Source organism: Cyanistes caeruleus, chromosome 3 (genome assembly GCF_971803275.1).
Source record: "Cyanistes caeruleus chromosome 3, bCyaCae1.hap1.1, whole genome shotgun sequence".
NCBI classification, from domain to species: Eukaryota; Metazoa; Chordata; class Aves; order Passeriformes; family Paridae; genus Cyanistes; species Cyanistes caeruleus.
In genome coordinates, this window is record NC_141703.1 from 2475777 (window position 1) to 2503214 (window position 27438).

Below are 27438 nucleotides of genomic sequence, written 5' to 3' on the forward strand. Positions count from 1 at the left end.
GGTTGAGGTGTGGTGCAAGAAAGAGCAGAGTTTATTTTTCCTCACAGGATTTATAGGCTTCTTACCATGGCCAGGGATTGGATGGTCAGGATAACACTTTCTCACTGCACTGGCCATGAGAGATGCCCATCACAAGACGTGTAACAGAAAGAATGTTCACATATCTATGTTTACAGTTACTGTCCTGGGAAAGTCCTTAGAAAACTATGTTAGCAAGCTCGGAAGCTGAGTTTTCAGGGCGACAGATGAGGACTGGATCTGTCAGGACTTAATTCAGTAAATGATCTCAAACACTGCCAGAGGAGGGAGATCCCTCAGGATAACTCAGCTAAGACAGGCACAGTTGGCAAACAGGAAGGGGAAAGGTTTGGAATGAGCACAGCACAGGACAAGATTCCAATGTGCAGACAGTGGGAAAAGCGCAGATGCACCACCAGGAAGGTGCCAGGCAGATCTGGGTGACCTGTTTGGGCAAAAATTCCCTCCACGGCAAACTGGGGGAAAAGGAAGCAACTGCTTCCATGCAGGCCATCCCAAATTGTGAAGGGAAGGGCAGCTGGAGCTCAGCCCTCTGTGGGGACAGGCTGCCAGCTCTGCCATGGCTGTCCTGCCTGGGGATCTCCAGGGACACTCACACCTGGGGCACAGGTGGGCAGCACAAGGAGATGGGGCCACAGCCCCACAGCCCATCCTGGGATTCTCCTGCAGCCCAACAGCCCCATGCTCATTGTCATTGTCCCCCAGGAGGGTGGCACAGGAGGGTACGGCCCCTGTGTCTCCAAGCTGGGGGCTCCTGCCATGGAGCACAGCACAAGGCTGGGAAGGATCAGAGCTTTGTGCCGGAGCCGAAGCAGCCCTTGGGCTGTCCAAAGAAGATTCCAGAATTCAAGGGTTGTCCAGAGAGTAGGAGGACAATGACAGTGAGCTGTGACACAGGGATGACAATGAAGAGTTCTCCCGTAGGAATAGAAAGGCTGAGAGAATTGGGATTGTTCAGCCTGGAGAAGGTTTTAGGGTGACCTAATCGTGGTCTTCCCGTATCTGAAGGGAGGTGACATGAAAGATGGAGAGAGACAAATTTCCAAAGGATGGAGTGACAGGACAAGGGGGAATGGCTTCAAATTTAGAGAGTAAGTTTACATTGAATACTAGGATGAAATTCTTCCCTGGGATGGAATTCCCGGAGAAGCTTTGGCTGCTCCTGGAAGCGTCCAAGGGCAGCTTGGACAGGGCTTGGAGCAGCCTGGGACAGTGGAAGGTGTCCCTGCCATGGCAGGGGGTGGAATGAAGTGAGCTTTAAGGTCCCTTTTATGATTCTGTGATATAAAATTAATCTTCCTTTGTTCTCTGCTGCTCCCTCGCCTGCTGCGTGAGGCCGTGTTTGGCCTGGGGAGCTCTCAGAGCACCATTTTGGGCTTCAACCTCTGCCCAGAGGCTCTTCTTCCTGTGGGCAAGAGTGAAAGAAAAAGCTGTTATCTCACTATGATGATGATGATGATGATGATGACTATTATTATTTTTTATTTATTTATTTTTATTTTCTCCTGGCAAGAGGATTGCATTTGAAACAGGGAAGTTTGGGGACACGTTACCCTTTAGGATTTTTATGTACTTACACCAGTCAAGCACAGCAATGCCTGTGAAATTAAAAAAAAAAATTAAAAAAATAAAACCAAAACAAAATGAAAACAAAAAACCACACTGTTTTGAGAAGGTGCAAGCATTGGGCTTTTTAAATTTGAGGTTTATTCTTGATATTTTTGCGGGTTTGCCCCCGCCAGCAGCCCCTGAGGGCTCCTGAGGCAGCGCGCGGAGCGGGCGCGCGCATGCGCGGGGCGGGCTGAGGCGAGAGCGCGCGGGAGCCGCGGGCGGGCTCAGGTGAGGGCGGGGGGGACCCGGGCGGGAGGAGCCGGGCCGGGGTCTGGGGGCTCTGGGGAGCGGGATCGGGGTTCCCCGCGGTCCGGAGAGCGGGACTGGGGATCCCCGGGGCTCCGGGAGCGGCCAGCGCCTCCTCTGCCATTCCCCTGTCCGCGCCGGGCCGCCCGTGCCCGCTCGTTGTTTGGATTCCAGATGGGGTTGTTACCCTAAAAAAGTTTTTTTCTCTCAAGTCTTAAACCGATGCACAGGGCTCGATACCATCCTCTTGCAAGCCCCAAACAGGAACTTTAGGCGTAATAATCACAACTTTTAGAAACGGCCTCCCTCAAAGCATCCTGTCAATGTCTGCAGTGCAGTTCCGGGCTCTGCCAGCGGTGCCTGGGAAATCTGCACCAAGTTTGGCCTCCTGAGCCATAAGAAACAAGAATTGATGTGGAGTTTGCTCTGTTTTCTGCAGGAAACATGAAAGTCATCACCTGTGAAATCGTGTGGCACAATAAGGAGCCGGTTTACAGCTTGGACTTCCAGCATGGAGCGGATGGGAGGATCAATCGCCTGGCCTCGGCAGGGGTGGACACAGCCGTGAGGGTGAGTTCAGCCTGGGCCCGGAGCGGGTGCAGGCTGTGCGGGTTTGTGAGCCAAAATACCGGGTTGGTTTCCTTAGCCAAAATATCGGCTTGGTTTCATTATCGAAAAGATTGGGTTATTGGCAGGTATTGGTGCCACGGTGAGTGGATGGTTCCAGGAAAGAGTGTAAGACTGTACAGCTGTCTATAGAATTACAGGGTGTTTTGGGTTGGAATGGGACTTAAATCCCATCCAGTGCCAGCCCTGCCATGGCAGGGACACCTCCCACTGTCCCAGCTGCTCCCAGCCCCAATGTCCAGCCTGGCCCTGGGCACTGCCAGGGATCCAGGGGCAGCCCCAGCTGCTCTGGCAATTCCATCCCAGCCCTTCCCACCCTGCCAGGGAAGAATTTTATCCTAATATTCAGTGTAAACCTACTCTCTTACTTGGAATCCACTCCCCCTTGTCATTACATACTCTTGTAAATAGTCTCTGTAGTAACTTATTCCAGCTGTCTCAGATAAAACTTTTAACTTCCTCACTGGCAAATTGACCAGTGTCCCTTCCCTGATGGTGCATATGTTTTGGGGATTTTTAAATACATATTTTAGAGCTAGAAAAATGTCAGTTTTCTTTGATATGAAAGATGCTCCCTAACAAGAGGGGCAGTGGGGGGGCTCTGCTGCCATGTCCCAAGGGAAGGGAGAGGAGGAAATGGCCTCAGATGGCACCAGGGGAGGCTCAGGTTGGACATAGGGAAAGAAAATTTCCCTGGAAGAGCAGTCAGGCCTTGGGATGAGCTGCCCAGGGAGGTTTGGAGTCACTGGAATTGTCTCAGAGGAGTCTGGATGTGGCCCTTGGGGACAGGGTTTGGGGCGATGCTGCTGGGGCTGGGGTGGCACTGGATGGTCCTGGAGGTCCCTTCCCACCTTGATGATCCTGTGGCATCACATCTTGCCCTCCAAAGCTGTAACACTCTCATAACTAGATCTGGAAAGTGGAGAAAGGCCCGGATGGAAAAGCCATCGTGGAATTCCTGTCCAACCTGGCGCGCCACACCAAGGCCGTGAACGTCGTGCGCTTCTCTCCCAGTGGGGAGATCCTGGCCTCAGGAGGGGATGGTGAGAGCTGCTTCTCCTCTGTCTCATCCAGGATTGTTTTCAAGTTAAACTAAATTAAATCCACCTTCATTACATTTTGTGTGAACAAAAGGGAATGGGAAATAAAGCAGCTTCCTCTGATTTCTTCTACAGACGCCGTCATTTTGCTGTGGAAGCTGAATGACAGCAAAGAGTTGGAGCCGTTGGTTTTTCAGGATGAAGATGAAGCTCAGCTCAACAAGGAGAACTGGGCAGTCGTGAAAACTTTGAGGTAATTTATTTTTTGGTGAGTTTGGTTGCCTTTTCAGTGTTTCTGTTTCCTCAGTGGCTTTTATCACTTGGTGCAGTTTTCAGTGTGTGTAGAACTCCAGGGCTGTCTGCAGTTTGCTTGCTCTGATATTAATCCTTTTAATTCCCTGTTAATGGGACTCAGACAAGGGAGGGAGAGGGACATTTTAAATAATCAGGTGGTGACAGGACAAGGGGCAGTGGGTTCAAACTGAGGGAGCAGTTCCTGGCAGCTGCTGAGGCTGATGTGAGAAGAGTTGCAGAAGTGCTTGAAGCACCAGCAGGAGCCTCTTGATATTTTCTTTTTTTAACCTAAAAATTCGTGAAACTCATATTTACACGTAGCTTTTAATTTTCAAATTAATAATTGGTTTCTCCTGCCTTCTAGAGGCCACTTGGAAGATGTGTATGACATTTGTTGGACCTCAGATGGAAATTACATGGCATCTGCTTCTGTGGATAACACAGCAATCATGTGGGATGTCAATAAAGGTAAATAAATGCTGCAGTTATCCCTGGGAATTCCAGATCTGCTGGAAGTGCCTCTTGGCATTTCCCACCCCCCAAAAAAATGGGGAAACATCTTTTTTTGTGCTTGTTTTCTTTGTGTGATTTCCTGGGTTTGTGAGGCCCTTCTATAAATAGATGTAAAATATTCGCAGGCCAGCAAAATTTACACCTGAGGAATCTGTTCACCTTGGAAATAACTTCACACATTTTTTTACCCCCCAAAACTCTTGCACAAACATATTCTATATTCCTTACTCCACTTTTTGGTGTTGTGCAGCGTGGCCTCAGCTCTGTTTGTGTCTTCCTTTTGAAAAGCTGTTTATTTTCTTTGAAACTTGTCAGCTTCTGGTATTTCTTTGCAAGAAAGCAATACTTAAATAATAGGAAAAATCCTACCTGTGGCCAGTATTCAACCAAGTTTTTCTAAAACCCTCTGTAACTTTGTCTCATCAAAGTATTTCTAAAATTCTCTGTAAGTTTTTCTCATCAATGTTTTGGCTCTGAGACCTTCCCTTGTGGAACATCAGTGGGGTCAGAGAGCTCCTGCTTTTGCTTATCTGAGTTCTAATATTAAATCTAATATTCATTCTAATTAATTATTAAATTTGTATTGAACAAACCTTAAACTGGCACTTGAAAAGCAATTTTCTCTGATATTTTTTTCAGCCACCATCCAATGAACACTTTTATGTTTAAAAAATTATTTCCTTACATTTTCAAGCATTTTTTTTTTGGTCTTGTTTTATGTCTAAAATGTTTGGAAACACTTTCAAATTTATGATCTGAAAGCTGTTTGTAATTTCAGGACAGAAAGTTTCAATATTTAATGAGCACAAGAGTTATGTCCAAGGAGTAACCTGGGATCCTCTAGGCCAGTATATTGCAACCCTGAGTTGTGACAGGTGAGCTCTTGGTCTGAGTGGTTTTCCTGAATGTTCCTTTTTCCAGGAGGATGAATTAAAAGAGGAAGGGTGTCAGATAAACATGAGGTTTTGTTTTATTCACTTTCTGGTCTAAGCAGGTTGGTGTGAGAGCAAAATGATATTTGAGTTCATTTTTTGGTTTGTGGTAAATGATTCCTGAAGTCTCTCTTAGCAGCAAATAAACTTTTGTAGGAGTCTTCCTTTAGGAATGAAGTTTTCATGTTATTGATCATTATTGATACTCGTTAAGAGAGTGGTTGTGTTAGTGAGCTGATAAATTCATCCCTGGGCATGGAGCAGCCTGGAAGGGTGGAATTAAATGATCTTTAAGGTCCCTCCCAGCCCAAAGCATTCCATGATGCTATAACAGATAGAGATGTAGTTAGTTGTTTTTAAGATGAATTCCTACTCTTGAAGAACCTACAGTGCAGGTAGGAAGAGCCTGGCAGTTCCCTGTTTCCTAATTCCCTTATTCCTCCATAAATCGATGTGCTGGGACTTGCCAAACCTTGTGGAGTCCAAACATTGCAAGGGGTTCTTTGGTTCTTTAGTCATTAAAGCACATCCCTTTGGGGGTGTCTCCTGTGAGAAGAATTTTAATTCACGGTTAATTTGGGGTCCAGATTTATATTTTGAGATGCTGACTGAGAAGAGAGGTCCTGGGACATTTTTAGGAAAATTGGGGTGAAAGGAGACTGTTCATGTGAGAGCTGGGATTGTTCAGCCTGGCCAGGAGAAGCTTTGGGCTGAGCTCAGGGTGGCCTTGCAGGGCCTGAAGGAGCCCCAGGAAAGCTGGAGAGAGACAATTGCCAAGGGCTGCAGGGCCAGGAGCCAGGGAATGGCTGCCAGGGGCAGAGGGCAGGGCTGGATCTTGGCATCTTGGGCAGGAATTGTTCCCTGGCAGGGTGGGCAGGGGCTGGGATGGAATTGCCAGAGCAGCTGGGGCTGCCCCTGGATCCCTGGCAGTGCCCAAGGCCAGGCTGGACATTGGGAGCTCCTGGAACAGTGGGAGGTGTCCCTGCCATGGGAATGATTTTTCATGTCCCTTCCAAAGGATTCCATAATTCCCTGCTGGAATTCTCTGCTCTCCCTTGCAGGGTCCTGCGGGTTTACAGCACCCAAACCAAGCGAGTGGCCTTCAATGTCACCAAGATGCCATCGGGGTCAGGAGCTGAAGGAGAGGTACGTGGTTCTGCTGGGGCTGGAAACTCTGCTGAGGTCTCTTTTAGCTGAACTTTCTGTTCCATGAAACCAAAGGATCAAATATTTTCCATGCAAATAATTATGTCACAGAATCATCTTGGAAGGGACCTTCAGGCTCATCCACTCCCACCATCATCACCCCGAAACAACATCCACAAAGTTTCTTGCTGATTAAAGTAACACAATCCCTTTGTTGTAAAAGTTTAAAAAAGTGTGGAAAAAAACAGTTCTTAACAGGAAAACCTTCAAACATACCTGGCAGTAGCTGGGAGTTTATTAATGGATGTGACACAGTAATAATATTTTAAAGCTAACAGTCTGGAATTTTTAAGGAGGTAGTTAGATTTTGTAGAAAAATATGAATTAGGGATAATTTAGGAAATTATAATCCTAAGAGGAAAAACAAAGTTTTTTTTCCCCTCCCAAAAAGCTTTAAATGATAGTAAAATAACACCTCCAAGCTGGCTATAATTTCCTTAATTCCTTCTATTCACTCCTTTTCTTTTTGGGGAAAAACATTTTTAAGAGTTTTTATAGACCCTGAAGAACAGACTCAGAGCAGGCACTTTGCCATGAGAGAAATTCTCTTTCAACCTCTAATCCTGGGGTTAGAATGAGTTGCCTGAGCACCACTGGGTGTTAAATAATGTTGTTCTCCAGGTTATGACTATTTTTTGATGGCTGCTTTAAGGTGACAGCTCTGGGAGTGTTTTGCTTTGCAGCTCAAGAGGGATCAAGGACTATTTTTCTTAGCTCTGAAGAATTTCTAGAGAGCTCGAAGGAGTTATGGCTTTTAAAAGGTTTTATTTGAAAAGTTCCATCAGGCTGGAGTGTCCAAGTGGATGTTTTGTCTCGCTGGGATTGCAGCTGGCACATTCCTGGCCTTTTCCACAATCCTGTTTTCCGTGTCGCAGGCGCGGAGCTTTCGGATGTTTCACGATGACAGCATGAAGTCGTTTTTCCGCAGGCTCAGCTTCACTCCTGATGGCTCCTACCTGCTCACTCCAGGTGTGGGGACATCTCCTGTGGCTTGGGTTGTGTCACTGAGGTTGGAAAAGATTCCCAAGGTCATGGAGTCCCAGCTGTGGCCGATGCCCACCTTGTCCCCAGCCCAGAGCCCTGAGTGCCACGTCCAGCCCTTCCTTGGGCACCTGCAGGGATGGGCACTGCAAAGCTCCCTGGGCAGCCCCTGCCAAGGCCTGAGCTCCCTTTCCATGGGCAAATTCCTGCTGCTGCCCACCCTGAGCCTCCCCTGGGCCAGCCTGAGGCCTGAGCTCTCCTCCTGTCCCTGTTCCCTGGCAGCAGAGCCCGACCCCCCCGGCTGTCCCCTCCTGCCAGGGACTCGTGCAGAGCCACAAGGGCCCCCTGAGCCTCCTTTGCTCCAGGCCTTTTCTCATTCCTATTATATCCTAATTGGCATGTTCTTCAGTATTTCCTACATCTCAGGGATGCTGATCTATCCTAATTAAGCCATTCTTCATTCTCCCTATTGAAGAAAATAAAAACTCCACAATACTGTCCATTAACACTGCACAACATCAACTTTCTCCCATGATAAAAGTGATATTTATGGCGTTTTGTTGAATAAATTGCAACACCAGAAGTCTTAAGATAGAAACAAAGGATAAATTGAGTGGGTTTTTTTGACTGGTCTCTGTTTGGGTCCTTCCCTCAGAACATTCTGCACTCAGAGTAAAAACAGCCCTGCAAGGAGGGATTGGTGTGTGCCTGTCCAAACCCTGCTTTTATTGATGTCTGTCAACATCAAAAAAGCAGCTTTGAAGAGGGAAGTGTATGAGGGAAACAAAACCAGCACTAAATAAATATTTGGGATGCCTTTTTAAGTTGTATTCAGCTTTTGCCCAACTGACAAGCCTAATTCCTGGGCATTAGAATGTTTATGGAGAAGCCTGATTCCCAGGAACTGGAATGTTTATGGACACAAGGTGTGTGCTCAGGAGCTCTCTGAGGTGATGAGTAATGCTGGAACCTTTGTTTTTGCAGCTGGCTGCGTGGAATCAGGAGAGAACGTTACAAACACCACCTATGTTTTCTCCAGAAACAATCTTAAAAGGTAGGGCTTTAGTGAGATAAAAATCTGGTTTTATTTCAAAAGAAGCCATTCAAATAGTGCAAATCTGAACTCCTGGTTCTCTCTGAAGGCCCGTGGGTCACCTGCCCTGTCCTGGCAAGGGAACTCTGGCTGTTCGCTGCTGTCCTGTGTACTTTGAGCTGAGAGGAGCCTCTGCTAAAGGTATGGGGAGCTTCAGGGAGTGGGAACTCCCAGCAAATCTGGGAAAAGATGTGGCTGGACATTGTTTTATGCCCCAGCCTTTCTGCATGTCCTCTAAGACAGTGCTGTACCACATCTGAGAAGCTGTTTCCTGATTCTGAGGCCCTGAGTTCACCTCAAGTCCCTCATGAGTGGCTTTTGGTAGGGTGGATAAATGTTGTTCCTTGGCCTCTCAGGCTGCAGAAACACTGTGAAATATTTTCCTTGAACTGTTAACCATTTTGTGTTCAAAATAAATAACCTGGTTTAGCACCAGAGGAGCAATGCAGTGCAATAATTCCTGTTAGTCTCAACTGCCCACATCACAAGGAGTTGGAATAGTTTGCTGAAACCACCGGTGTTTATTCAAGGAAGCAGTGCTGGTGTTACTGGGCAGAACAGGAATTCTGAGCTGGGGACAGGATTGTGTGCAGTTACACAAGAATTGAGTTTTTATTTATTTAATCCAGCTTTATTGTGGGTCTGGGGATGTTTGTACTTTAGCAAGACTGACACTGGTGAAAAGGCAGAGCTTGGCTCCTTTCTTTAGAGGTTAAATTTGTAGTATTCCCTACAAGATTTACCTGTTCTATTTCCATCATAATTTTAGGTCCATGGTGTTGCAAAGGAAGGAGATGAGGGGTCTGCAGTCGGTCTCTGTAGCTCCTCTAAAGGGAGATTTCAATATTAAAGCTCATATAAATATACTGGAAAAATTCCAGCTGGAAAATAGAGGGGAAAATTTACAAAACAAAACATTAGTGATCCAGAGTGAGAAAGCTGCCAATTTTTTTTTTCAGCTAAGAAAATAAAGGGTAAATTTCAGACAACAGAAATGTTAAATTTTACATTTTATGCAAGAGCTGTCTGCTCAGTGTTTATACTGATAGATGATGTAATTTTATTTAAATTAATGGCTGAGTGCAGTCACTATCTTGCAAGAAATACAAAGGGAATCCTGTCTGTCCATTTCTTTGCAGATGAAACCAATCCCAAATCGCCCCCTGCCCTGTTTAACCTCCCCTATCGATTGGTGTTTGCTGTTGCTTCAGAAGATTCTGTGCTTTTTTATGACACTGAGCAGTCCTTCCCCTTTGGTTATGTCTCCAACATCCACTACCACACCCTGAGTGACATTTCATGGTAAGGAATTGCATTCCTAAGATTTATTGTGATGGGGGAAATGTCCTTTTTCCATGTCCACTTCTGCACTTTGGGCTGATATTTCATTTATGACACACACTCAGTGGTCACTCAGTGTCTGAGCAGCAATGTTTTGCTCTGTAAATGACAGAATGATGGCTCTTAATCAGTTGGGTGAGGGTTGAAGTAAAATCATGGCCTTTAATGGCAAAAAATAAATCCCAAACAGGTCCAGTGACGGATCCTTCCTGGCCATTTCCTCCACGGACGGGTACTGCTCCTTTGTCACCTTCGAGGAGGATGAGCTGGGAACACCCCTGAAGGAAAAGCCCCAGATCCATGTCAGAACTCCTGGTGCAGCAGCAGCAGACAAGAAAGCCAAGAAGAGCCACAAAGTGATTTCCCCAGGCTCCAGGCTGGCAGAGGGGACCCCTCCCAGCAAGGATCCCCCAGTCCAACCCCGAACCCCCAGCACTGCTGGGAAGGAGCTGCCTTCCACCCCTGTTGGCATCAAAACCCTTCCAGTGCCATCCCCTTCCACCCCTGTTGGCATCAAAACCCTTCCAGTGCCATCCTCAGAGGAGAGGAGAAGCAGCCAGGCAGCCACCCAGAGCAGCAAAGCCCCCCAGCCCAGGAGGGTCACCCTCACCACTCTGCAGTCCTGTTTCAAAACACCCAGGTGAGATTTCTGGTGCCCCTTCCAGGCATAAATACAGGGGCCAAGACAAGCTGTGTTTGTGCTGCATTTAAAGGCTGAGCTTTGCACACAAATTCCCAGCCCTGGCTCTGAGTGGAAGAGCCAGGTCTTGATGTGGAGTTTTTTTGTTGTCTCCTAAACATGGAGCTTTTAGGTTTTTCTGCCTGAAATGTGAGGCAGCAAATTCACCTGACCCTTCACAAGAAAAGGTGTGTCTGTCTTGGCCAGGAGTTGGGCTTTGATCCTCGTGGGTCCCTTCCAGCTCAGAATATTCTGTGACTCTGTCTTCAGGTCCAGTTTTCTGTACAAAAACAGCACCTGAAGCCTTCAGCTGCCAAGAACTGTTTAAACACCCTTCTGCCAAAGAGCATTTTAAGAAGAGTGCAAGTCTAAACAGGCCCTCAGTGTGGGACTTAAAACACTGATTAGGTGACTTCCTGAAAGTTGTATTTTTTTAGTAGTTTTCAATAATCCAGGTATTGATTGTATTGGGGCTCTGAGCACCCTGATCCAGGGGAAGGTGGCCCTGCCCATGGCAGGGGGCTGGAAGTGGGTAATACTCCATTCAACTTGTAAAAAGAAGGGGAAATGTGCAGTAGAATGTGTCTGAACTACCTTTGCAGTTAACTGATTCTGTAGGAATTAAATCTTGAAGTGAAATATTCGTGGAAATGATGCCTACAAAGCAATTTAACTGTTTCTGCTCTTTTAAAGGAGAATAAACCTGATTTCCTTGAAGCCAGACACCCCAGCCTCTGCATTTCCAGACCCAGCTCCCATCCCTCCTTCCTCAGAACAGGAACACGGTGAGTTTTTGTGGCTCTTAATACCAGCCAAGTTTCTTCCCAGTCAGATTTTCCCCTTATAGGTTTATTTTGTAAAAAAATCCTCACTCTTACTGCAAATTCTGAAGCTTCTTGTTTGTTTTGATGTGAAAGGTGCTCTGGGCAGTATGAAATGTGTTCTCCCTGCTCTGGGGCAGCTGATTGTGATTGTCCCTACAGTTTTAGAGCAGTGAACCCAAGGATAAATTCATGGGTGTGATGTTCTCCAGCTTTTAAAGACTTTTGTACTTGCAGCTTATCGTTGTTGCAGGTGCTGGACTCTCTCAGACCAGGCTTGGGTTTGTTTTTTTAATATCTGAATTTATTAATTTGAAATTATTTTCCTGTCTGATTCTTCCAGAGAGTCCATTGCCATCTGATGAGAGCCTCCAAGCTCCCCCAGCACCAAAACGTGCCAGGACTGAGGAATTGCCCCTTCCTGCATCTGCTGGAGACCAAACCAGCTGTGAGCCCAACAAATAAAGGCTGAGCAGACCCCTCACAGCCTGAAGTCAAAGCAGCCATGTCTGAGTACATTTCTTCTTGCAAAAATTCAACCCTCAATTCCCAGTTCAAGTTCCCTGTGTGTATTTGATGTAGAACTGTGAAGAAACTGCCAGTAGAAGACCCAGGTTTCAGGAATGTGGTTCTGCAGCAGGAGAAATAGTTGGGAAGTGACTCCAAGAATAAGAAAATCAGGGAAATCTGGGGATTGAAAATCCATCCAGTAAGCTGTGAGTCTCCTCAATCCATGTTTAGAAAGCATTATGTCTTCCAGTAACTGTCTGGCAAAAAGAATCAAATTTTTTCATAAGATCTGACATGCTTCAAGACCTAAAAAAAGAGGAAATTGTGTCATTCCAACATTTTGTTTTATTTCTTGTGTAAAACAGTGTTCACCAGTAGCTGATTCACTGTGAGGCAGCAGCAAAGCTCAGGACTGGGATGTGGAAGCAGAAAAGGGAAGATTTAACTGCAAGAAACAAGAAAGCAAAAGGAAGAAATCCTCTGAAGAGCTGCTGTAAGAATGAAACAGCAGAAAGTTCTCACTTGTTTAATTTCTAGACTTAAATGCAGGTGTTAGATTTTCCTGAGGCAGCAGGATTTGAGTGTGTACATTGAAATTTCCCCTTTTTCCCCAACTTAACTCCCTTAGCCAATAAAACACAATCCAGTGGATGGGAAATTTCTACACCTAAAATTTCTTTTTAGCATTTAGTACTTCATAAAAGCAGAAATACAAATGTTCCAGAAGTCTCACAGGGAGGAAATATTAACAAACACCTCTGTCAGTCCTTCAGGCAAATGAACTCTTGCCTTCAGTTAAATTTCAACAATTAATGAGCAAAAAGTTGTTGGAAACTTGGTGGGATCTTTGTTTTCTTACTGTGATGAGGATGGATCTTCGTTAGACTTAATTAAACCTGGGCTTTTTTCTAGTTAAGAATTATAAAGAGTTTAATTACATTTATTTCTCTGGCTTGCTTGTAGATCTTTTAAAAGATGATTTCTGTGTCCCTATTTCTGCATTTTTTTTTTAATATCAATCAATTTTCTCAAAAAAAAAAAGTTTATTTTCCTTCCAGAATTAGATTTGCTTGAGGAAAATTAGTCCATGCCTTGAGAGCATTTCTCAGTTGGGAGATGCAAAATGATCCTCCTGAAATTCCACAGGCAGCTCCAGCTTTTCCATGGATGGCTTCAGCATCTTTCTGCAGAATGGGGAAGCCCTGTGGATCATCAAAAACCACTTTGCCATGGATAAAATCACACGTGGACACCTGAAAATCCAAATATTTCTGTGAGCCTCTGAACTGAGCAGGATTTGTTCCACAGGGATTTAGAGGTAACTGCACCAGGAGTTTCAAATACAATTTGTAATTTTTTACATGGGTTTAAGTGGAGTTTGCAATATTTCAGACAGGTTTCAAATAGAATTTGCAATTTTTTACATGAGTTTCAAATAGAATCTGCATTTTTTTAGATGGGTTTCAAATACAATCTGCAATTTTTCAGATGGATTTCAAATAGAATTTGCAATTTTTCAGATGGATTTCAAATACAATCTGCAATTTTTTAGATGGGTTTCAAATAGAATCTGAAATTTTTCAGATGAGTTTCAAATAGAATCTGTAGGTTTTTAGATGGCTTTCAAGTAGATTTTGCAATTTTTCAAATGGGTTTCAAATGGAATTTGCAATTTTTCAGGTGGGTTTCCACCAGATTTTTTAACTTTTTAGCTGGGTCAGGATTCATGATTGTCTTGCTCCTGAAAAGTCTTTTTGCTGTATAATAATGATTAATTCTGAGACAGCCAGACCTTGTGCTGCTGTGCTGTTGAAGATTTAATTTTTAGCTCCCCAGCTGTCAATATTAATTTATCTTGTCATTAATTAACCACTGCCTTCTGGTCAAAATCTGCTTTATCCTTGCCCATGGATTCCAAACAGACTCTGTATTTTGTCTGCACATTACCTGTGTTTATATGAACATTGTTATCAAATAAATAACATAAAGACCATCAAATTAATCAAGAAAAACCAGATTTTTCAGGGAACTCTGGGTGTTTTCTGCTCTGGCAGCTGCAGGATCCTGAAGAAGAGGCAGATGGATTATGTGCTAACAAAAAATGTCATGAATTAAATGACATCAGGGATGTGATTCCACCGCTTCCCTGGGCATCCTTCCTTTTCCAGGAAGAAATTTTTCCTGATATTCAATCTAACCTGGCCACAGCCCTGTGCCCAGCACAGGGACAAATTTTGGCAGTCCCAAATCTCTCAGTGGTCCCTGTGAAAAATGGAAATTGTGTTAATCAGGCAGGTGTGAGATGCTCCTGCCCTGGGGGAGCTCCTGATTTTCTCTGGCCACGTGGAAGGAGGGTGTCCATGGAAATGGAGGGAGTGGAAAGGTGGGAGAGGAAAAGGAACAGGAATGGATTAACTGCAGCTGGGATGTGGAGAGAGGCTGGAGGAGGAGACAAAACTGGTGTTTGAGGAAAAGAAATGGATGGGGAAGGAAGCTGAGAGGGAGTTTGGTGTCTTTGGGAATTCCTCTGCAGGAACCTCAGCCCAATGAGGATCTTGGTTATCCAAGAACACCTCATTTTCCAGGCTGGGTTTTAGTTGAGAGGTTTTTTGTGGGATTTTTTTTTCCCCTCTGGGATTGGGAGACTTTTTTTGCCACAAAATTCCGATTTTGTGCTGCCAGCAGGTGACAGCATTCCCTAAAGCAAAGCAAACTGAGCAGAAGTTCCCCTTTACTCCAGATTTCCATCCTCCCAGACATTTTTCATCCTCTTTACTTTGTTTTGTTCTACAAACTGATCATTTCAGGCTTCTTTCCACATGGTGAAGAAGCAAATGGGGTTTTACAGGGAAGAGGAAAACGCAGCAGGGTGACTTCAGTGGTGAGCAGAGCACAGCCTCTCCTGCTCAGTGAATCCAGAGGCTTTTCCAGGAGGAACTGGCACTACAGAGTGTCCAAACAATCTTGGATTAATCATGGGCTGAGGTGACACAGATTCCCAGGATTGTACATCCAGCAGAACCTCTGTTATAAATGCAAATGCTGGACTTGCCAGTGGAACTTTTAAAAAAAATCTTTTTTGTTTCATTTCTCTCTCAATTCTGCTGCTGTGCTTCTGCACTTCTTTTCACTCCTGGATTTCTCAGCTCCTCTGAGCTGAGCTCCTTGGGGATGTTCCCTCACGGGGAGTCCCGTTTATCACAGCCCTCTGGGTCAGGACACAAACTCCAAAGCCTCTTGGGATCTTCTTCCTCGTGTTTATTAGGATGTTATCACAAAACCTGGCAGGTCTCTCCAGACTTTCTGCACAAGTTTAATTCACCTCAATCTGGTTCATTTTCTCCTGATGGTACAGAATGGCCTCACTTGTGCCTCACTTTGGGCTTTGAAGGCACAAAACGGCCCCGAACCATTCAGTTCTTTTATCTTTATACTCATTCTTACCCAATTAACAATAGACATGTAAATTATTTTTCTTAATGACCCAATGACCCATCACCTGAGTGCTGCACTGTGACATTTTCTATCCAATCACTCACTATTACCCAAAAAACCTCAAGAACAAGAACATGAAGAAGAAAGAAGGAAAAGAAACAACATTCTAAACCTTCCATCTTGTCTTCTGCTTTCTAAACAATTTTAAACTTTAACTTTTTCACCCAGTGACTTAAGAAAACTCTCTAATCTACACACTCACACTTTCAGCTTTTCTATCTAACTTTAACAGTTGTTTTCATGTATAATTGTGCAAACATGCTCATAAATTTCATGTTATATGAAATTCAAAAATGTATTGATTGGTTTGATAAAAGGTGAGCAAGTTTTTACAGTGCTGGGTGCATTGAGGGCCTGTACCCTCAGCAGCACACAAATTCAGGTCTCAGAGGTTCATCCCTTACACCATTCTAGGCATTTCCTCAAATCTTCAGTTATTTTCTATTTGCTTTTTCTTCATAATCAGCAGTTGTGGTTCTTGGACATCTATTGGGGAGGTGGTCCAAGGTGATGTCTCCTTAGTCTCTCATCTTTTAAATTATCTTTTTCTCTTAGCAGTTTATTTAACTAAGCTTACATTTTGTTAGTCAGCATATATTTTGCAAGCTTTCTTCCAATAACTTCCCAACTTTAACCTGTCTAAAAATACCTTCATAGGCTCTTTCCTCAGTTATTACAAAACTCAAAGTTAGCATGTTCCAAAATGCTTTTGCAGAGCTTTTTAGCTCTTGTTGGTCTTAGTGATTACAATTGTTTCTTAAAATTAGTTTATACAAAGGATACAAGGTAGTTTAAAGTTTAATATTTTGTTTGTTAGAACAAGCTGTTATCTATAAAGCTCATTGCTATATAATTATTTAGTTAAACTTTATTTCCATGCTTTATTTTAGTTAATTTTCCGAATATTTTTTGGTAATAATCCCATGGTCTCTGCATTGCTCACAGACACACATCCAGAGGTGAGTGTTAATTGATTTAAACCAATCACCATTTAATTTCCCACACCTCTGGCTGTGGGAACAATCCACAGGGTCTTTATGGAGAGACTGGCACGGATTTGGGGTTTTGGAGAGAAATCCACCGAGGGAAGAGGTTCAGTGCCTGGAGGAGGTGACAGGAAAGGAGTGACAGGACAAGGGGGAATGGCTTTGAAATGACAAAGAGTGGGGTTAGGTTGGATAAAGGGGAGAAATTCATCCCTGGCAGGGTGGGGAGAGGCTGGGATGGAATTGCCAGAGCAGCTGGGGCTGCCCCTGGATCCCTGGCAGTGCCCAAGGCCAGGCTGGACATTGGGAGCTCCTGGGACAGTGGGAGGTGGCCCTGCCATGGCAGGGGGTTGGAACTGGAAGATTTTTAAGGTCCCTCCCATCCCAAATCCCTCTGGGCTTCCCCAGGTATTTTTCCCTGCTCAGGAATCTCTCAGCCCTCATTCAGCAGTGCTTTGACCAATACTCTCCAAAGTCAAATCCCAACATTTGCTCCCAATTCTCCCTCTCCCTGAGCAGCCCCAGCCTCACACAGCAGCTCTGTTCTTCCTCAGGGGTGGGATTTTGGGATGCTGCCATTCCCTTTCCAAGGGCATCTGACAGAGCTGCAGAGAGACAGGACTGGGGGCACTGAGGCTGCTCCTCCTTCCCAACCCCTGTGGGAGAAGCTTTTCCATGCTCATCATCTTGGAATCTCCCAGCAAAAAAAGCTGGAATGGGCAAACTGGGAGCAGTTTTCCCTCCTGTGGCTGCCAAACTTCCAGCTCAGGGACATTGATACTGGTGAGGATCCTGCTGCTCATTCCCTCAGCTGGAAAATCCCAGGAAAAGCCACAGCCCTGAGGTCTCTGGGCTTGCAACCCAACAGGATTTGCCTCTCAGAGCATGAATAATTAAAAAAGTTCACAGATTTCTTTCTGTCTGGAAACTGGGTGTAAATTTGGGCTCTTCCAATGTCTGGGAAAACCTGATGCTCCTGAAAGGAGAGGAACCTGTTTGTGTCTTTTAAGTTGTTGCCATCTTTTCTGTCAGGGCTGAACTCCCCAAATCTTCCTATTTGTGCTCCAATTATTTGTGTTTTCTGCTTAAAATGTTTTCCTTGCTGAGAGTTTAACCAGGAAATCTTCATTTTGAAGGGAATTGTTTCCTTTGTGCACCTTTCCTTCTCAAGATTTGAGTTTCAATAATGCTAAATTTTGATCTAAAATAATGTCAGGTTTTGTCTCAGCGTAAACTTCTCCCCTTCAGCCACCAAAGTTAAATAAATAAGCTTGGCAGGAATTTTTCCTTTGATTTCTGCCAAGCTGAAATAACGTTCAGAATGGTACTTGGAGCTCACTGAGTTCTCCTCCTACAAACCAGGAGCTGCAGGAGCCTCTGGATATTTTTCTTTTCCCTTTTCCTGTGGGGTTGCACCAGCTGGATGTGCTTACAAATAAATAGCAGGGCAGGGAAGGAGGTGTGGATTTACTCTGCAAGGAGAGGAGGTGTTGGCTCTGTGCTCCAATATTGGAAATTTGAAATCCCTAAAAAAATCTGCATCTCTGCTGTGGGATGGATTATTGCAAGGGAAAATTGACAGCCAGGAACAGTCAAATCGGAGTTCCTTGCTTGGATCAGCAGGAACAGCACAAAACACTTTCCATTTTAGTGGATAAATGATGTAATTCTGAGCAGACAGTGCAGGGAAAAGATGGGTTATTGTCATGGCAGTTATTCCTTGGAATGGGAAATCCTGTCTAGTGGGAAAGGATGAGTATAAAACAACTGCATTTTATGTCCAGGCAGGGTTTCCACCAAAAAAATGGGAGAACTTTTCCAGGATCTGAGATGTGCTGCTTCCTGGAGCAGGTGGGCTGGTAAATTCACCATTGTTTCTGTTCACTCTCAGCTTCCCAGAAGGAGGGAAGAAATATTCCTAATAAATCACAAAATCATGGAATGGTTTGGGTTGGGGGGGACCTTAAAAATCATCTCATCCCACCCCATCCATGGCAGGGACACCTCCCACTGTCCCAGGTGCTCCCAGCCCCAGTGCCCAGCCTTGCCAGGGGCAGCTCCAGCTGCTCTGATGTGGCTCTGGGAGTTGTTCCCTTGAATTTTTCTTGTCAGTGTAGAAAAATTTATGTGATACTGCAAAGAAGGGATTATAAAAGAAAATATAATAAAACCACCAAAAATCACGAATTATTACAGCAGTCAGGATAAAGTAATTCCAGAGCTGGAACGTTAAAATTTCACTTTCAAGCCATGTCAAATACAAAGAGTATTGAAAGTGATTCCTTGTCCTTTTTTATTCCTTCTCCTTTCTGTAGGAAGAGGGGATTTTCACTTCTAGAATTTCTGCTTGGATAACTCAAGGTGAATTTTGGAGTGAGGTTTTCAATACGATCTATAAATCCCCGAGGACAAGGAGCACAATCAGGTGTGATGTCACCTTATCCATTGTACACATGTTCTTGCTGTAAAAATAATTTATATATTTTATGTATATAAATTGTATATATAAATAAATAAATAATTTATATTTTATTTATATAAAAATATTTAATCTAAATATTGTATTGTATTATATTGTATTATATTGTATTATATTGTATTATATTGTATTATATTATATTAGTTTAGTTTATATTAGTTTATATTATATTAGTTTATATTATATTATATTAGTTTAGTTTAGTTTATATTAGTTTATATTATATTAGTTTAAATTATATTATAATAGTTTAAATTATATTATAATAGTTTATATTATTATATTATATTTTATTATATTATATTTCATAGAATACTATATTATATTATATTATATTATATTATATGTTATATTATTATATATTATATTATTATATTATTATATTATTATATTATTATATTATTATATTATTATATTATTATATTATTATTTTATATTATTATTTTATATTATTATTTTATATTTTTATTTTTACTTTTTATACTTTATTATTTTATATTTTATATTTTATTATATTATATTTTATAGAATAATTTTTATATTATTTTTATATTATATTTTATATTATATTATATTATTTTCCTCCAACAATAACAACTTTAAACATTGTCCCTGAGTTTGAGCAGCAGCATCCAGGTGCAATCTGCTTTCTGATCAATAAATTCAGGCTGATGCCCGAGCTTTTGCTGGGAGCAGCCACATGATGGCAACATTGCCAGTCTTTAACTTGGTTCATTGAAGCAGCTCCTGGAGCTTTGGCTCAGAACAAGTTCTGAAGTTCTCTGGGGTTTAGAGGAAACCTTTCTTTCATGGTTGGACTTGGAGAGGGACATTTCACAAGGGATGGAGTGGCAGGAAAAGAGGGAATGGCCTTAGGCTGAGGGAGGGCAGGGACAGATGGGATTTTGGGAGGAAGTTCTTTATTTCGAGGGTGATGAAGCACAGGGTGCCCAGGGAGGTTGTGGATTTCCCATCCCTGGCAGTGCCCAAGGCCAGGCTGGACATTAGGAGCAGCTGGGACAGTGGGAGGTGTCCCTGCCATGGCTGGGGTGGCTTTGGATGGGATTTAGGGTCCCTTCCCCCCAACCATTCCATGATTCCATGAAATCAAACCACTTTACGAGACACACTGTGGCTCTCAGCTCAACACAGACAGGAGGGAAAATGCCACTTTCCTCTTTTTCTTCCCCTGTTTTTTTCATTTTTCCCCCCTTTTATGAGCTGCAGTGGAACCTGTAAAAGGCTTTTCCCTGGTGACAACCAAGCAATTCCTGAACTGGTGCAGCTCTGAAACAGGAGAACAGGATCTGGCACTGCTGAAGGAGCTCAACCAAGTTCAAGCAAGATCTTCATTAATGCCCTGAGATCCTGGACATGATAAATATGGGCGAGTTTTGGTGGAGACTGGAAGAAAAATGTGTCCTTTCAGCCAAAGTAGCTCTTATCCCGAGAAACATTTTGCTGGATTGTTATTTGAATGAATATTTAATATAAAACATGCAACCTGCTCTAATAAGAGCACATTCATAATTTTGAGCAGGCAAGCCCTGTCCAAAATTCCCTTGGCTTTGCTCTGGGTAAGGAATAGCTTAAGAAGGAAATGTTGGACTGCAGCTACTCTTGGCTGAAGGACACAGTACAGCAGGACCAGCTGTGGAAGCAGATTTACTGCAAGAACTGAGGCTGCTAAAATCCTGACAGTGCTTTGATTTTTTTCTGTTTTTTTTTTTTTTTAACTGAAAAAGTCCAATATAGAGTTTATGACTTTTCATACAGTTATTTATTTTAGGAATAAGAGAGCTGCCAAACACAGCAGGTAGTTAATACCCAATTCAGACTGTGTTTAAAAAGGGAAGGAGCTATTGGCTGCATCCTTTGGGATTCTGTGATTAACCCACAGGGAGCTGGAGATGGCTTTTTCCAGAGGCTTTCAGGTGAAACATGACTGGGAGTTGGCTCCCTTGGAGTGAAGTTGGAATCAGATGTAGCAGATAATTCAGCTCATCCTGAAATGATTTCTCTATTGAAATGAGCTTTTCCTTTGGATGGGGAGAAGGAGCTGCTGGAGATAACCTGGAGCTGGCATGGAGATTCAGTCTCTGCCTCTGTTCCAGACATGGATCTTTCCTGGTGAGGGTGGTGAAGGTTCTGGAGAATCAATCCTGTGAGGGAGCTGGGAAGGGGCTGGAGCCCCAGGAGGGGCTGAGGGAGCTGGGAAAGGGGCTGAGCCTGGAGCAAAGGAGGCTCAGGGGGCCCTTGTGGCTCTGCACAAGTCCCTGGCAGGAGGGGACAGCCGGGGGGGTCGGGCTCTGCTGCCAGGGAACAGGGACAGGAGGAGAGCTCAGGCCTCAGGCTGGGCCAGGGGAGGCTCAGGGTGGACAGCAGCAGGAATTTGCCCATGGAAAGGGAGCTCAGGCCTTGGCAGGGGCTGCCCAGGGAGCTTTGCAGTGCCCATCCCTGCAGGTGCCCAAGGAAGGGCTGGACGTGGCACTCAGGGCTCTGGGCTGGGGACAAGGTGGGCATCGGGCACAGCTGGGACTCCCTGGGCTGGGAGAGCTTCACCCCAGGGGTGAGGGAGTGACATTTGCCAGGTCATGGTGCCAGGAGTTTTGTGGGGATCAGGATCCAGCACTGCCTCATTTGTTACGTGATCAGGTCACTAAAGGAACATTGGATTTTACTGGGGATGGGAATTCCTTTTCTTTGCTTCCACTTTTCTCCTGCTGGTTTACTTGATAGTTTTCACTTGGAGAGGAAGCAAATGCTAATTCTACAAAACTCTAGAAAACATTGGCTAGTGCAAAGCTGATTCCCTGAGCTCACAGTGTTCAGTGAAAGTAAAATATTTCAATTTTCCCAAATATGTCCCAATTTCCAGATTCTTCATCCTCAACTTCCTTTCAAGAGTGAGTGGACTTAAAATGTTCTAACGTTGCAAACATGATGTAACCCAAATCTGGTGTTATTTTATCTGATCTTTACCGTGTATTTCACAGAATCACCCAGGTTAAAAGAGACCTTCAAGATCATCCAGCCCTGCCATGGCAGGGACACCTCCCACTGTCCCAGGCTGCCCCCAGCCCCAGTGTCCAACCTGGCCCTGGACACTTCCAGGGATCCAGGGGCAGCCACAACCCCTCCCAAGCACTTCAGTCCTAACTCTGATTTTCAAGGCTTATTGATGCTTCTGAACTTTTGCTCTCTGTGTTTTCCATATAACATATTTATTTCACTGAATAAAGTGAAGAGGCAGCTCAGGGCAGGGCAGAGCTGGGATTGCTCTGTCAATGAGCTCTTTTCTCCCACACAGAGCCGTGAAAAGCAGCTGAGGTTCATTAGCAAGGCAGCCTAATTGGGCTGGAATTGCCAGGGGTAGCAACAGTGGCAATAGCCTGAGCCTGGATGGATCTGAGAGCACCCCTGGTGATCAATACCAGTGATTATGACATTTTGAAAATAAAATTGCTTGTCCTTGACTCCAGTGGAAGGGAGAACTCGCTCACACATCCCACGGGTTGCAGCTGCTCTGCTCAATACCAAACACTTTGTGAAATGGCCAACAAAAGCCTTTCCCTGCCATCCCATCCCTTTGAGGGGGAAAAATCCCCCTGACTTTGATTCTCTTTGCTCTGGAGGCCTTTTAGTTAAAAGCTCTCTAATAGATTTGGGAGTATTGACAATAATAATGAGCTTATGGGTGAAATTGTGACCTCAGGGAAGTCAATGGAGCCGGAATTCCAGCATTTGAAATATCCACACATCTCTATGAATTCTCTACATGTGCTCTCAACAGGTCAAATCTCTGCATTGATTCACTCCACTTCCCAACAGTTTGCTTACCAAACATCTTTGAAGTGTGAGCTAATGAAATTAATGCATTTTCTTCCTGCTTAAAGCAGAAAATAAAATTAACCACCTTTTCCCCCAGGAAAAAGGAGGGGAGGTTGGGTCTATCCTGCCTTTCTTGTCCATAGAGCATTTGAAACCCATTCAGATGTTTGAGTTTATGGGAAACTCTCTGAAACTGTCAGGATTCTCAGTGAAGGTTTAAACATGATTTCATGGGCTGAAGAATTGGAAAGGATGATCTGAATTAAGTTGGGAATCAACATGTCCAGGTGCCTCTTATTTATAGGAATAGGAAATGTGGGAAATAGGAATGTGGGGACTAAGCTGTATTTATAACTTTTAAGAAAACAAGTGAAAAAGGAAATCTCTCTCATGTTGCATGGCAAAGCAAGGCATTCAAGGAAGGGATAACATCTTACATAGATCAAAGAAGGAAAGAAAAAAAAGAAGGAAAAGAAAGAGAGAGAAATGGAGAAGAAAGAAGGAAAGGAAAGGAAAGGAAAGGAAAGGAAAGGAAAGGAAAGGAAAGGAAAGGAAAGGAAAGGAAAGGAAAGGAAAGGAAAGGAAAGGAAAGGAAAGGAAAGGAAAGGAAAGGAAAGGAAAGGAAAGGAAAGGAAAGGAAAGGAAAGGAAAGGAAAGGAAAGGAAAGGAAAGGAAAGGAAAGGAAAGGAAAGGAAAGGAAAGGAAAGGAAAGGAAAGGAAAGGAAAGGAAAGGAAAGGAAAGGAAAGGAAAGGAAAGGAAAGGAAAGGAAAGGATGTCAGTTTTAGCATGGGGTAAGATCCACTGGTTCACAGCTCTATGAAAGAAACCATTTCCCTCTTTATTGATATCTGAGCACTTCCAGGTATTTTTGCCAGGATTTCATAAACTGTTCCTACTCCTGTCACATATTCTGCCTGGCTGGGGATTGCTGCAGTAAGAACAGCCCTACACAGGAGTAATCCCACCACACCAAGCCCTGGCAAGTGAATGAATTTATCATTATATGGCAAACACCCCCCTAATGAGCCACAGCCCGTTTCCTCCCCTGGAACTGAGCTCCAGCATTCATGGCTGTCCAAAGCCCTGCCTCAGGTTGATATCAAATCACTTGGCAGGATCTGTTAGAATGGAAATACAGGAAAAGCCCAAGGAATCGACCACCTCCATTGGGCTGAAAAAAACATCCCAGAAATCCATCATGGACCATGAACAGTTTGTCTCCTTATCTTCTCTAAGAGGCTCTTGTGCACTTTGTGCCCATTCCCTGCACCTCAAGGTCTGAGGTCACCGAGATGTTTGCAGGGTCAGTGACCACAGAATTTGGGCTGGAGAGGACCTTAAAGATCATCCAGTTGCAACCCCCTGCAGGAACACTTTGCACTGGTATCCAACCCTGGGGCCCAGCCCAGGGAGCAGCTGGGGCTGCTGGAGAGAGCCCAGAGGAGGCTCCAGGATGAGCAGAGGGATGGAGCAGCTCTGCTGGCAGCAAAGGCTGGCACAGCTGCCATTGTTCAGCCTGGCCAGGAGAAGCTTTGGGCTGAGCTCAGGGTGGCCTTGCAGGGCCTGAAGGAGCCCCAGGAAAGCTGGAGAGAGACAATTGCCAAGGGCTGCAGGGCCAGGAGCCAGGGAATGGCTGCCAGGGGCAGAGGGCAGGGCTGGATCTTGGGATCTTGGGCAGGAATTGTTCCCTGGCAGGGTGGGCAGGGGCTGGGATGGAATTGCCAGAGCAGCTGGGGCTGCCCCTGGATCCCTGGCAGTGCCCAAGGCCAGGCTGGACATTGGGAGCACCTGGGACAGTGGGAGGTGTCCCTGCCCATGGCAGGGCTGGCACTGGGTGGGCTTTAGGGTCCTTCCCAACCCAAATAATTCTGGGATTCTGTGACTCTATGAATGTAGATTGTTCCAAGCCCCAATGTCCAGCCTGGCCTTGGGCACTGCCAGGGATCCAGGGGCAGCCCCAGCTGCTCTGGCAATTCCATCCCAGCCCCTGCCCACCCTGCCAGGGAACAATTCCTGCCCAAGATCCCAAGATCCAGCCCTGCCCTCCTTCAGTTTTAACCCATTCCCCTTGTCCTATCACCACAAATACCCAAAGTCAGGTCCCAGATCACTTCTATTATTGTTGGTCTCAGAAAATTGCTTAGAAATTCCATTTGTTTTTAAAAACAATCGTGATGTTAACATGAATCAACGCTGAAAACCCTCTGTCCCAATTCAAATCAACACCAAGCCAAAGGCAATGGTGATCAGCCACAAAAAGGAAGATTCAGAGTGGAACCATGGGAAATGTTAAGAATCTCCCAGCTCTGGAGGTGAAACAAGGTGACAATATAATTGCAAACAATTTTTTCTTTTTTTTGCCAAATGAAGGATTGCTGCCTCTTAGGTCTTGGAATTGTTGTTTTTCAGTGTGTTGGTCCATCTGATGAAAGTTGTATAAATTTCTGATTTCAGTGAAATCCATTGATTCTCTGTTTTATCATAATTTTATGTCACGATGTGCGTGCCTGTAATGTGAAATGGAGAGATCTGGGCTTCTTTGCTCATTATTTTGATTTTTGATTGTTTGAATGCCCTGTGGAACGATGGAATTTTGTAAGGATCTTAGAAGGAAATGTCTGGATTTGGTACTCCTGACAAGCAGTGGTCACAGTCCATGAATGTTGGCATGGAGGGTGCCTTGTGCCCCACTGGAAGTTCCCCAAAAATCACTGGAGGGGATGGAAATATCCTTGCTAACCCCAATGCACCTTCAGGCACAAAATACCAGCATTCATCCTAAGAAATGAGCACATTTCATTACATGGGATTTGGGAACAGGATTCTAGAAATGGTTTTTCCACTCCCTATAACGCAGAGATTGTGTAGAATGCTAAATCTGCTCAAAAGCTAAACGTGACAAATTCTGAGACTTTTTAATTTTAATTTTTAAAGTATATTTACTATCAAATGTCTGTTTCCATTCTATTCCCAAAGTTTGTAATAAACTCCAGTTCTGAGAAGGTTTGTCTCCCTCGTGATGCATTTCAAAAATGCGCTGAAATTTTATTTTGATCAGGTCAAAACATTGTAATATAACTTCAAATATTGGCTGTAACAGGCTGTCAAATACATCTGTCACGGTGCCACTGAAATTCTTATTTCAAGGGACTCTAAAAAAACAAACAAAGACTTAAGTCAAAGCAAAATTAATACCTTGTCATGACGAAATATTCATGAATTATGGAAATGAGGAACTGAGCAGGCAATCAGTGCTGGAAATCACTGTGTATCCCCAAGAAATTCCAGGTTTTAGGGGAAACTGTCTTTTTTGGGAAGAAACAAAGAGATGTGGCCAGCTCTGCTTCACAGGGCACCGACTCCAAACCGAACCGTCATTTTTAACAAAATACCCCTTGAATTACCTGCCTGCAAAGCTGTGATTGGAGGTAGACAGGGATGTGCTGCCTTGGGAACATCTCAGCCTCCTTTTGCCTTTATTTTCCAGGTTTTGCAGGCAGCAGTTCTGTGCCCACATCCTTTCCTCCTCAGGGAAGAAAAGGAAGGAATAAACAACGCCAAACTTCAACGCCGGTTCCGAGTTCCCTCGTGCCACGCACGGGATTCCCGAGGCCAAGATCCCGCGGAACTCACACGTAGTCACTCAGCCTGTAGCCGCTGTGGGATGCAGATGTCAGGGAAGGAGCGTGGTTGCCCTTGGAGGCGCTCCTGGAGGAGGGAGGCTCTCCAGGCCCGGAATGCGGCTGGAAAGGCGTCTGGTTCCCGAGGCACGACGTGCACAGCAGGGCACCACCCAAGATGGTCAAGGCCGAGGAGACAAATCCCAGATAAAGAGCCTGCCCTATCTCATACTTCATCCCAGCGGGAAGCGTGGGGTTGTAGAAATCCGTAACGATGTCGTTGGTGCTCCACGACACCGGCACGAGGCAGAGCAGCCCGGCCACCACGAAGCCGATCCCGCCGGAGCCGGCGATGGAGGCCTTGGCGGGGCTCTCCTCGGCGCAGTGCGTGCACCTCATGCCAACCACGGCGACGCCGGCCGCCAGCACGGCCAGCAGGCAGGAGATGACCATCATGGCCCGGGCGGCGCGGAGGTCGGCGGGCAGCGCCAGCTGGGAGCGGTGCACTTGGCACTGGTAGACGCCGGTGCTGTGCCACACGCACTCCATCCACAGCCCCTTGACGTAGGCCACGGCCGTGATGATGTTGGTACCCACGTGCGCCGAGCGCCGCCAGTGCGGCAGGACGGTGGTAATTAACGTCCCAATTAGGCCCAGCAGGCTCAGGGAGAAGCCCAGCAGCTCCAAGGCCCAGCTCGCCATGGGAATGTTTGTCCTGCCCCGTTCTCTTAATGAGGCACCTCCGCTTGGGTTCCCTTGGAAAACGCCAGCTTTTCTTGGAAGATACGCGGCTGTTTTACTCTGACACCTCCTGCTCTCCTAATAAAAGGTAATTGAGGGAAAAAGGAGTTAATTATTACCCTAAAGCATTGCCTCTCCAGCCAGTGAGGTGCATTCCAAGAGCAATAATTAGCATAGTTATCGCTGTTAATCGTATTTTTGTGGAAGTAATGGGAAAGCAAGCTTCCCTCTTCCCTTGTATAAACAGCCTTGTGCTGCCCGCTGGGAAGAGAACTCAAGACAATTTATGAAATGGAAAAAAAAATATTTGAAATGCAAATATTCCTCTTCCCAGCAGGCTCTTCAAAAAAAC

At 44.8% G+C, this 27438-nt stretch overlaps 2 protein-coding genes across 17 annotated transcripts; one reads left to right on the forward strand and one right to left on the reverse strand.

Annotated features, from left to right (window-relative positions):
* The first annotated feature begins 1799 nt into the window (after positions 1–1799).
* CHAF1B (chromatin assembly factor 1 subunit B) lies at positions 1800–27190 on the forward strand. 16 transcript variants are annotated; one of them, XR_015285342.1, is made up of 20 exons: positions 1800–1878; positions 2336–2466; positions 3434–3566; positions 3699–3816; positions 4222–4325; positions 5149–5245; positions 6364–6448; positions 7384–7477; positions 8474–8543; positions 8632–8723; positions 9722–9884; positions 10114–10563; positions 11296–11387; positions 11767–12139; positions 12299–12426; positions 13080–13251; positions 16319–16387; positions 18203–18265; positions 18730–18839; positions 26213–27190. XR_015285342.1 is itself a non-coding variant. In XM_023926058.2 (14 exons), exons 2-14 carry the CDS (start codon positions 2341–2343, stop codon positions 11886–11888), a joined length of 1746 nt encoding a protein of 581 aa, XP_023781826.2. In that variant the 5' UTR covers positions 1800–1878; positions 2336–2340; the 3' UTR covers positions 11889–13931. The 16 variants fall into 16 exon arrangements, 3 of the variants coding, with proteins under 3 accessions (XP_023781826.2, XP_023781839.2, XP_023781835.2); XR_015285340.1 differs by lacking the exon at positions 18203–18265; XR_015285341.1 differs by lacking the exon at positions 16319–16387 and having other exon boundaries at positions 18199–18265.
* Positions 25638–27047, reverse strand: CLDN14 (claudin 14). The gene has a single exon (XM_086883945.1). It carries the CDS (start codon positions 27045–27047, stop codon positions 26355–26357), a length of 693 nt encoding a protein of 230 aa, XP_086740071.1. The 3' UTR covers positions 25638–26354.
* Positions 27191–27438: the final 248 nt, after the last annotated feature.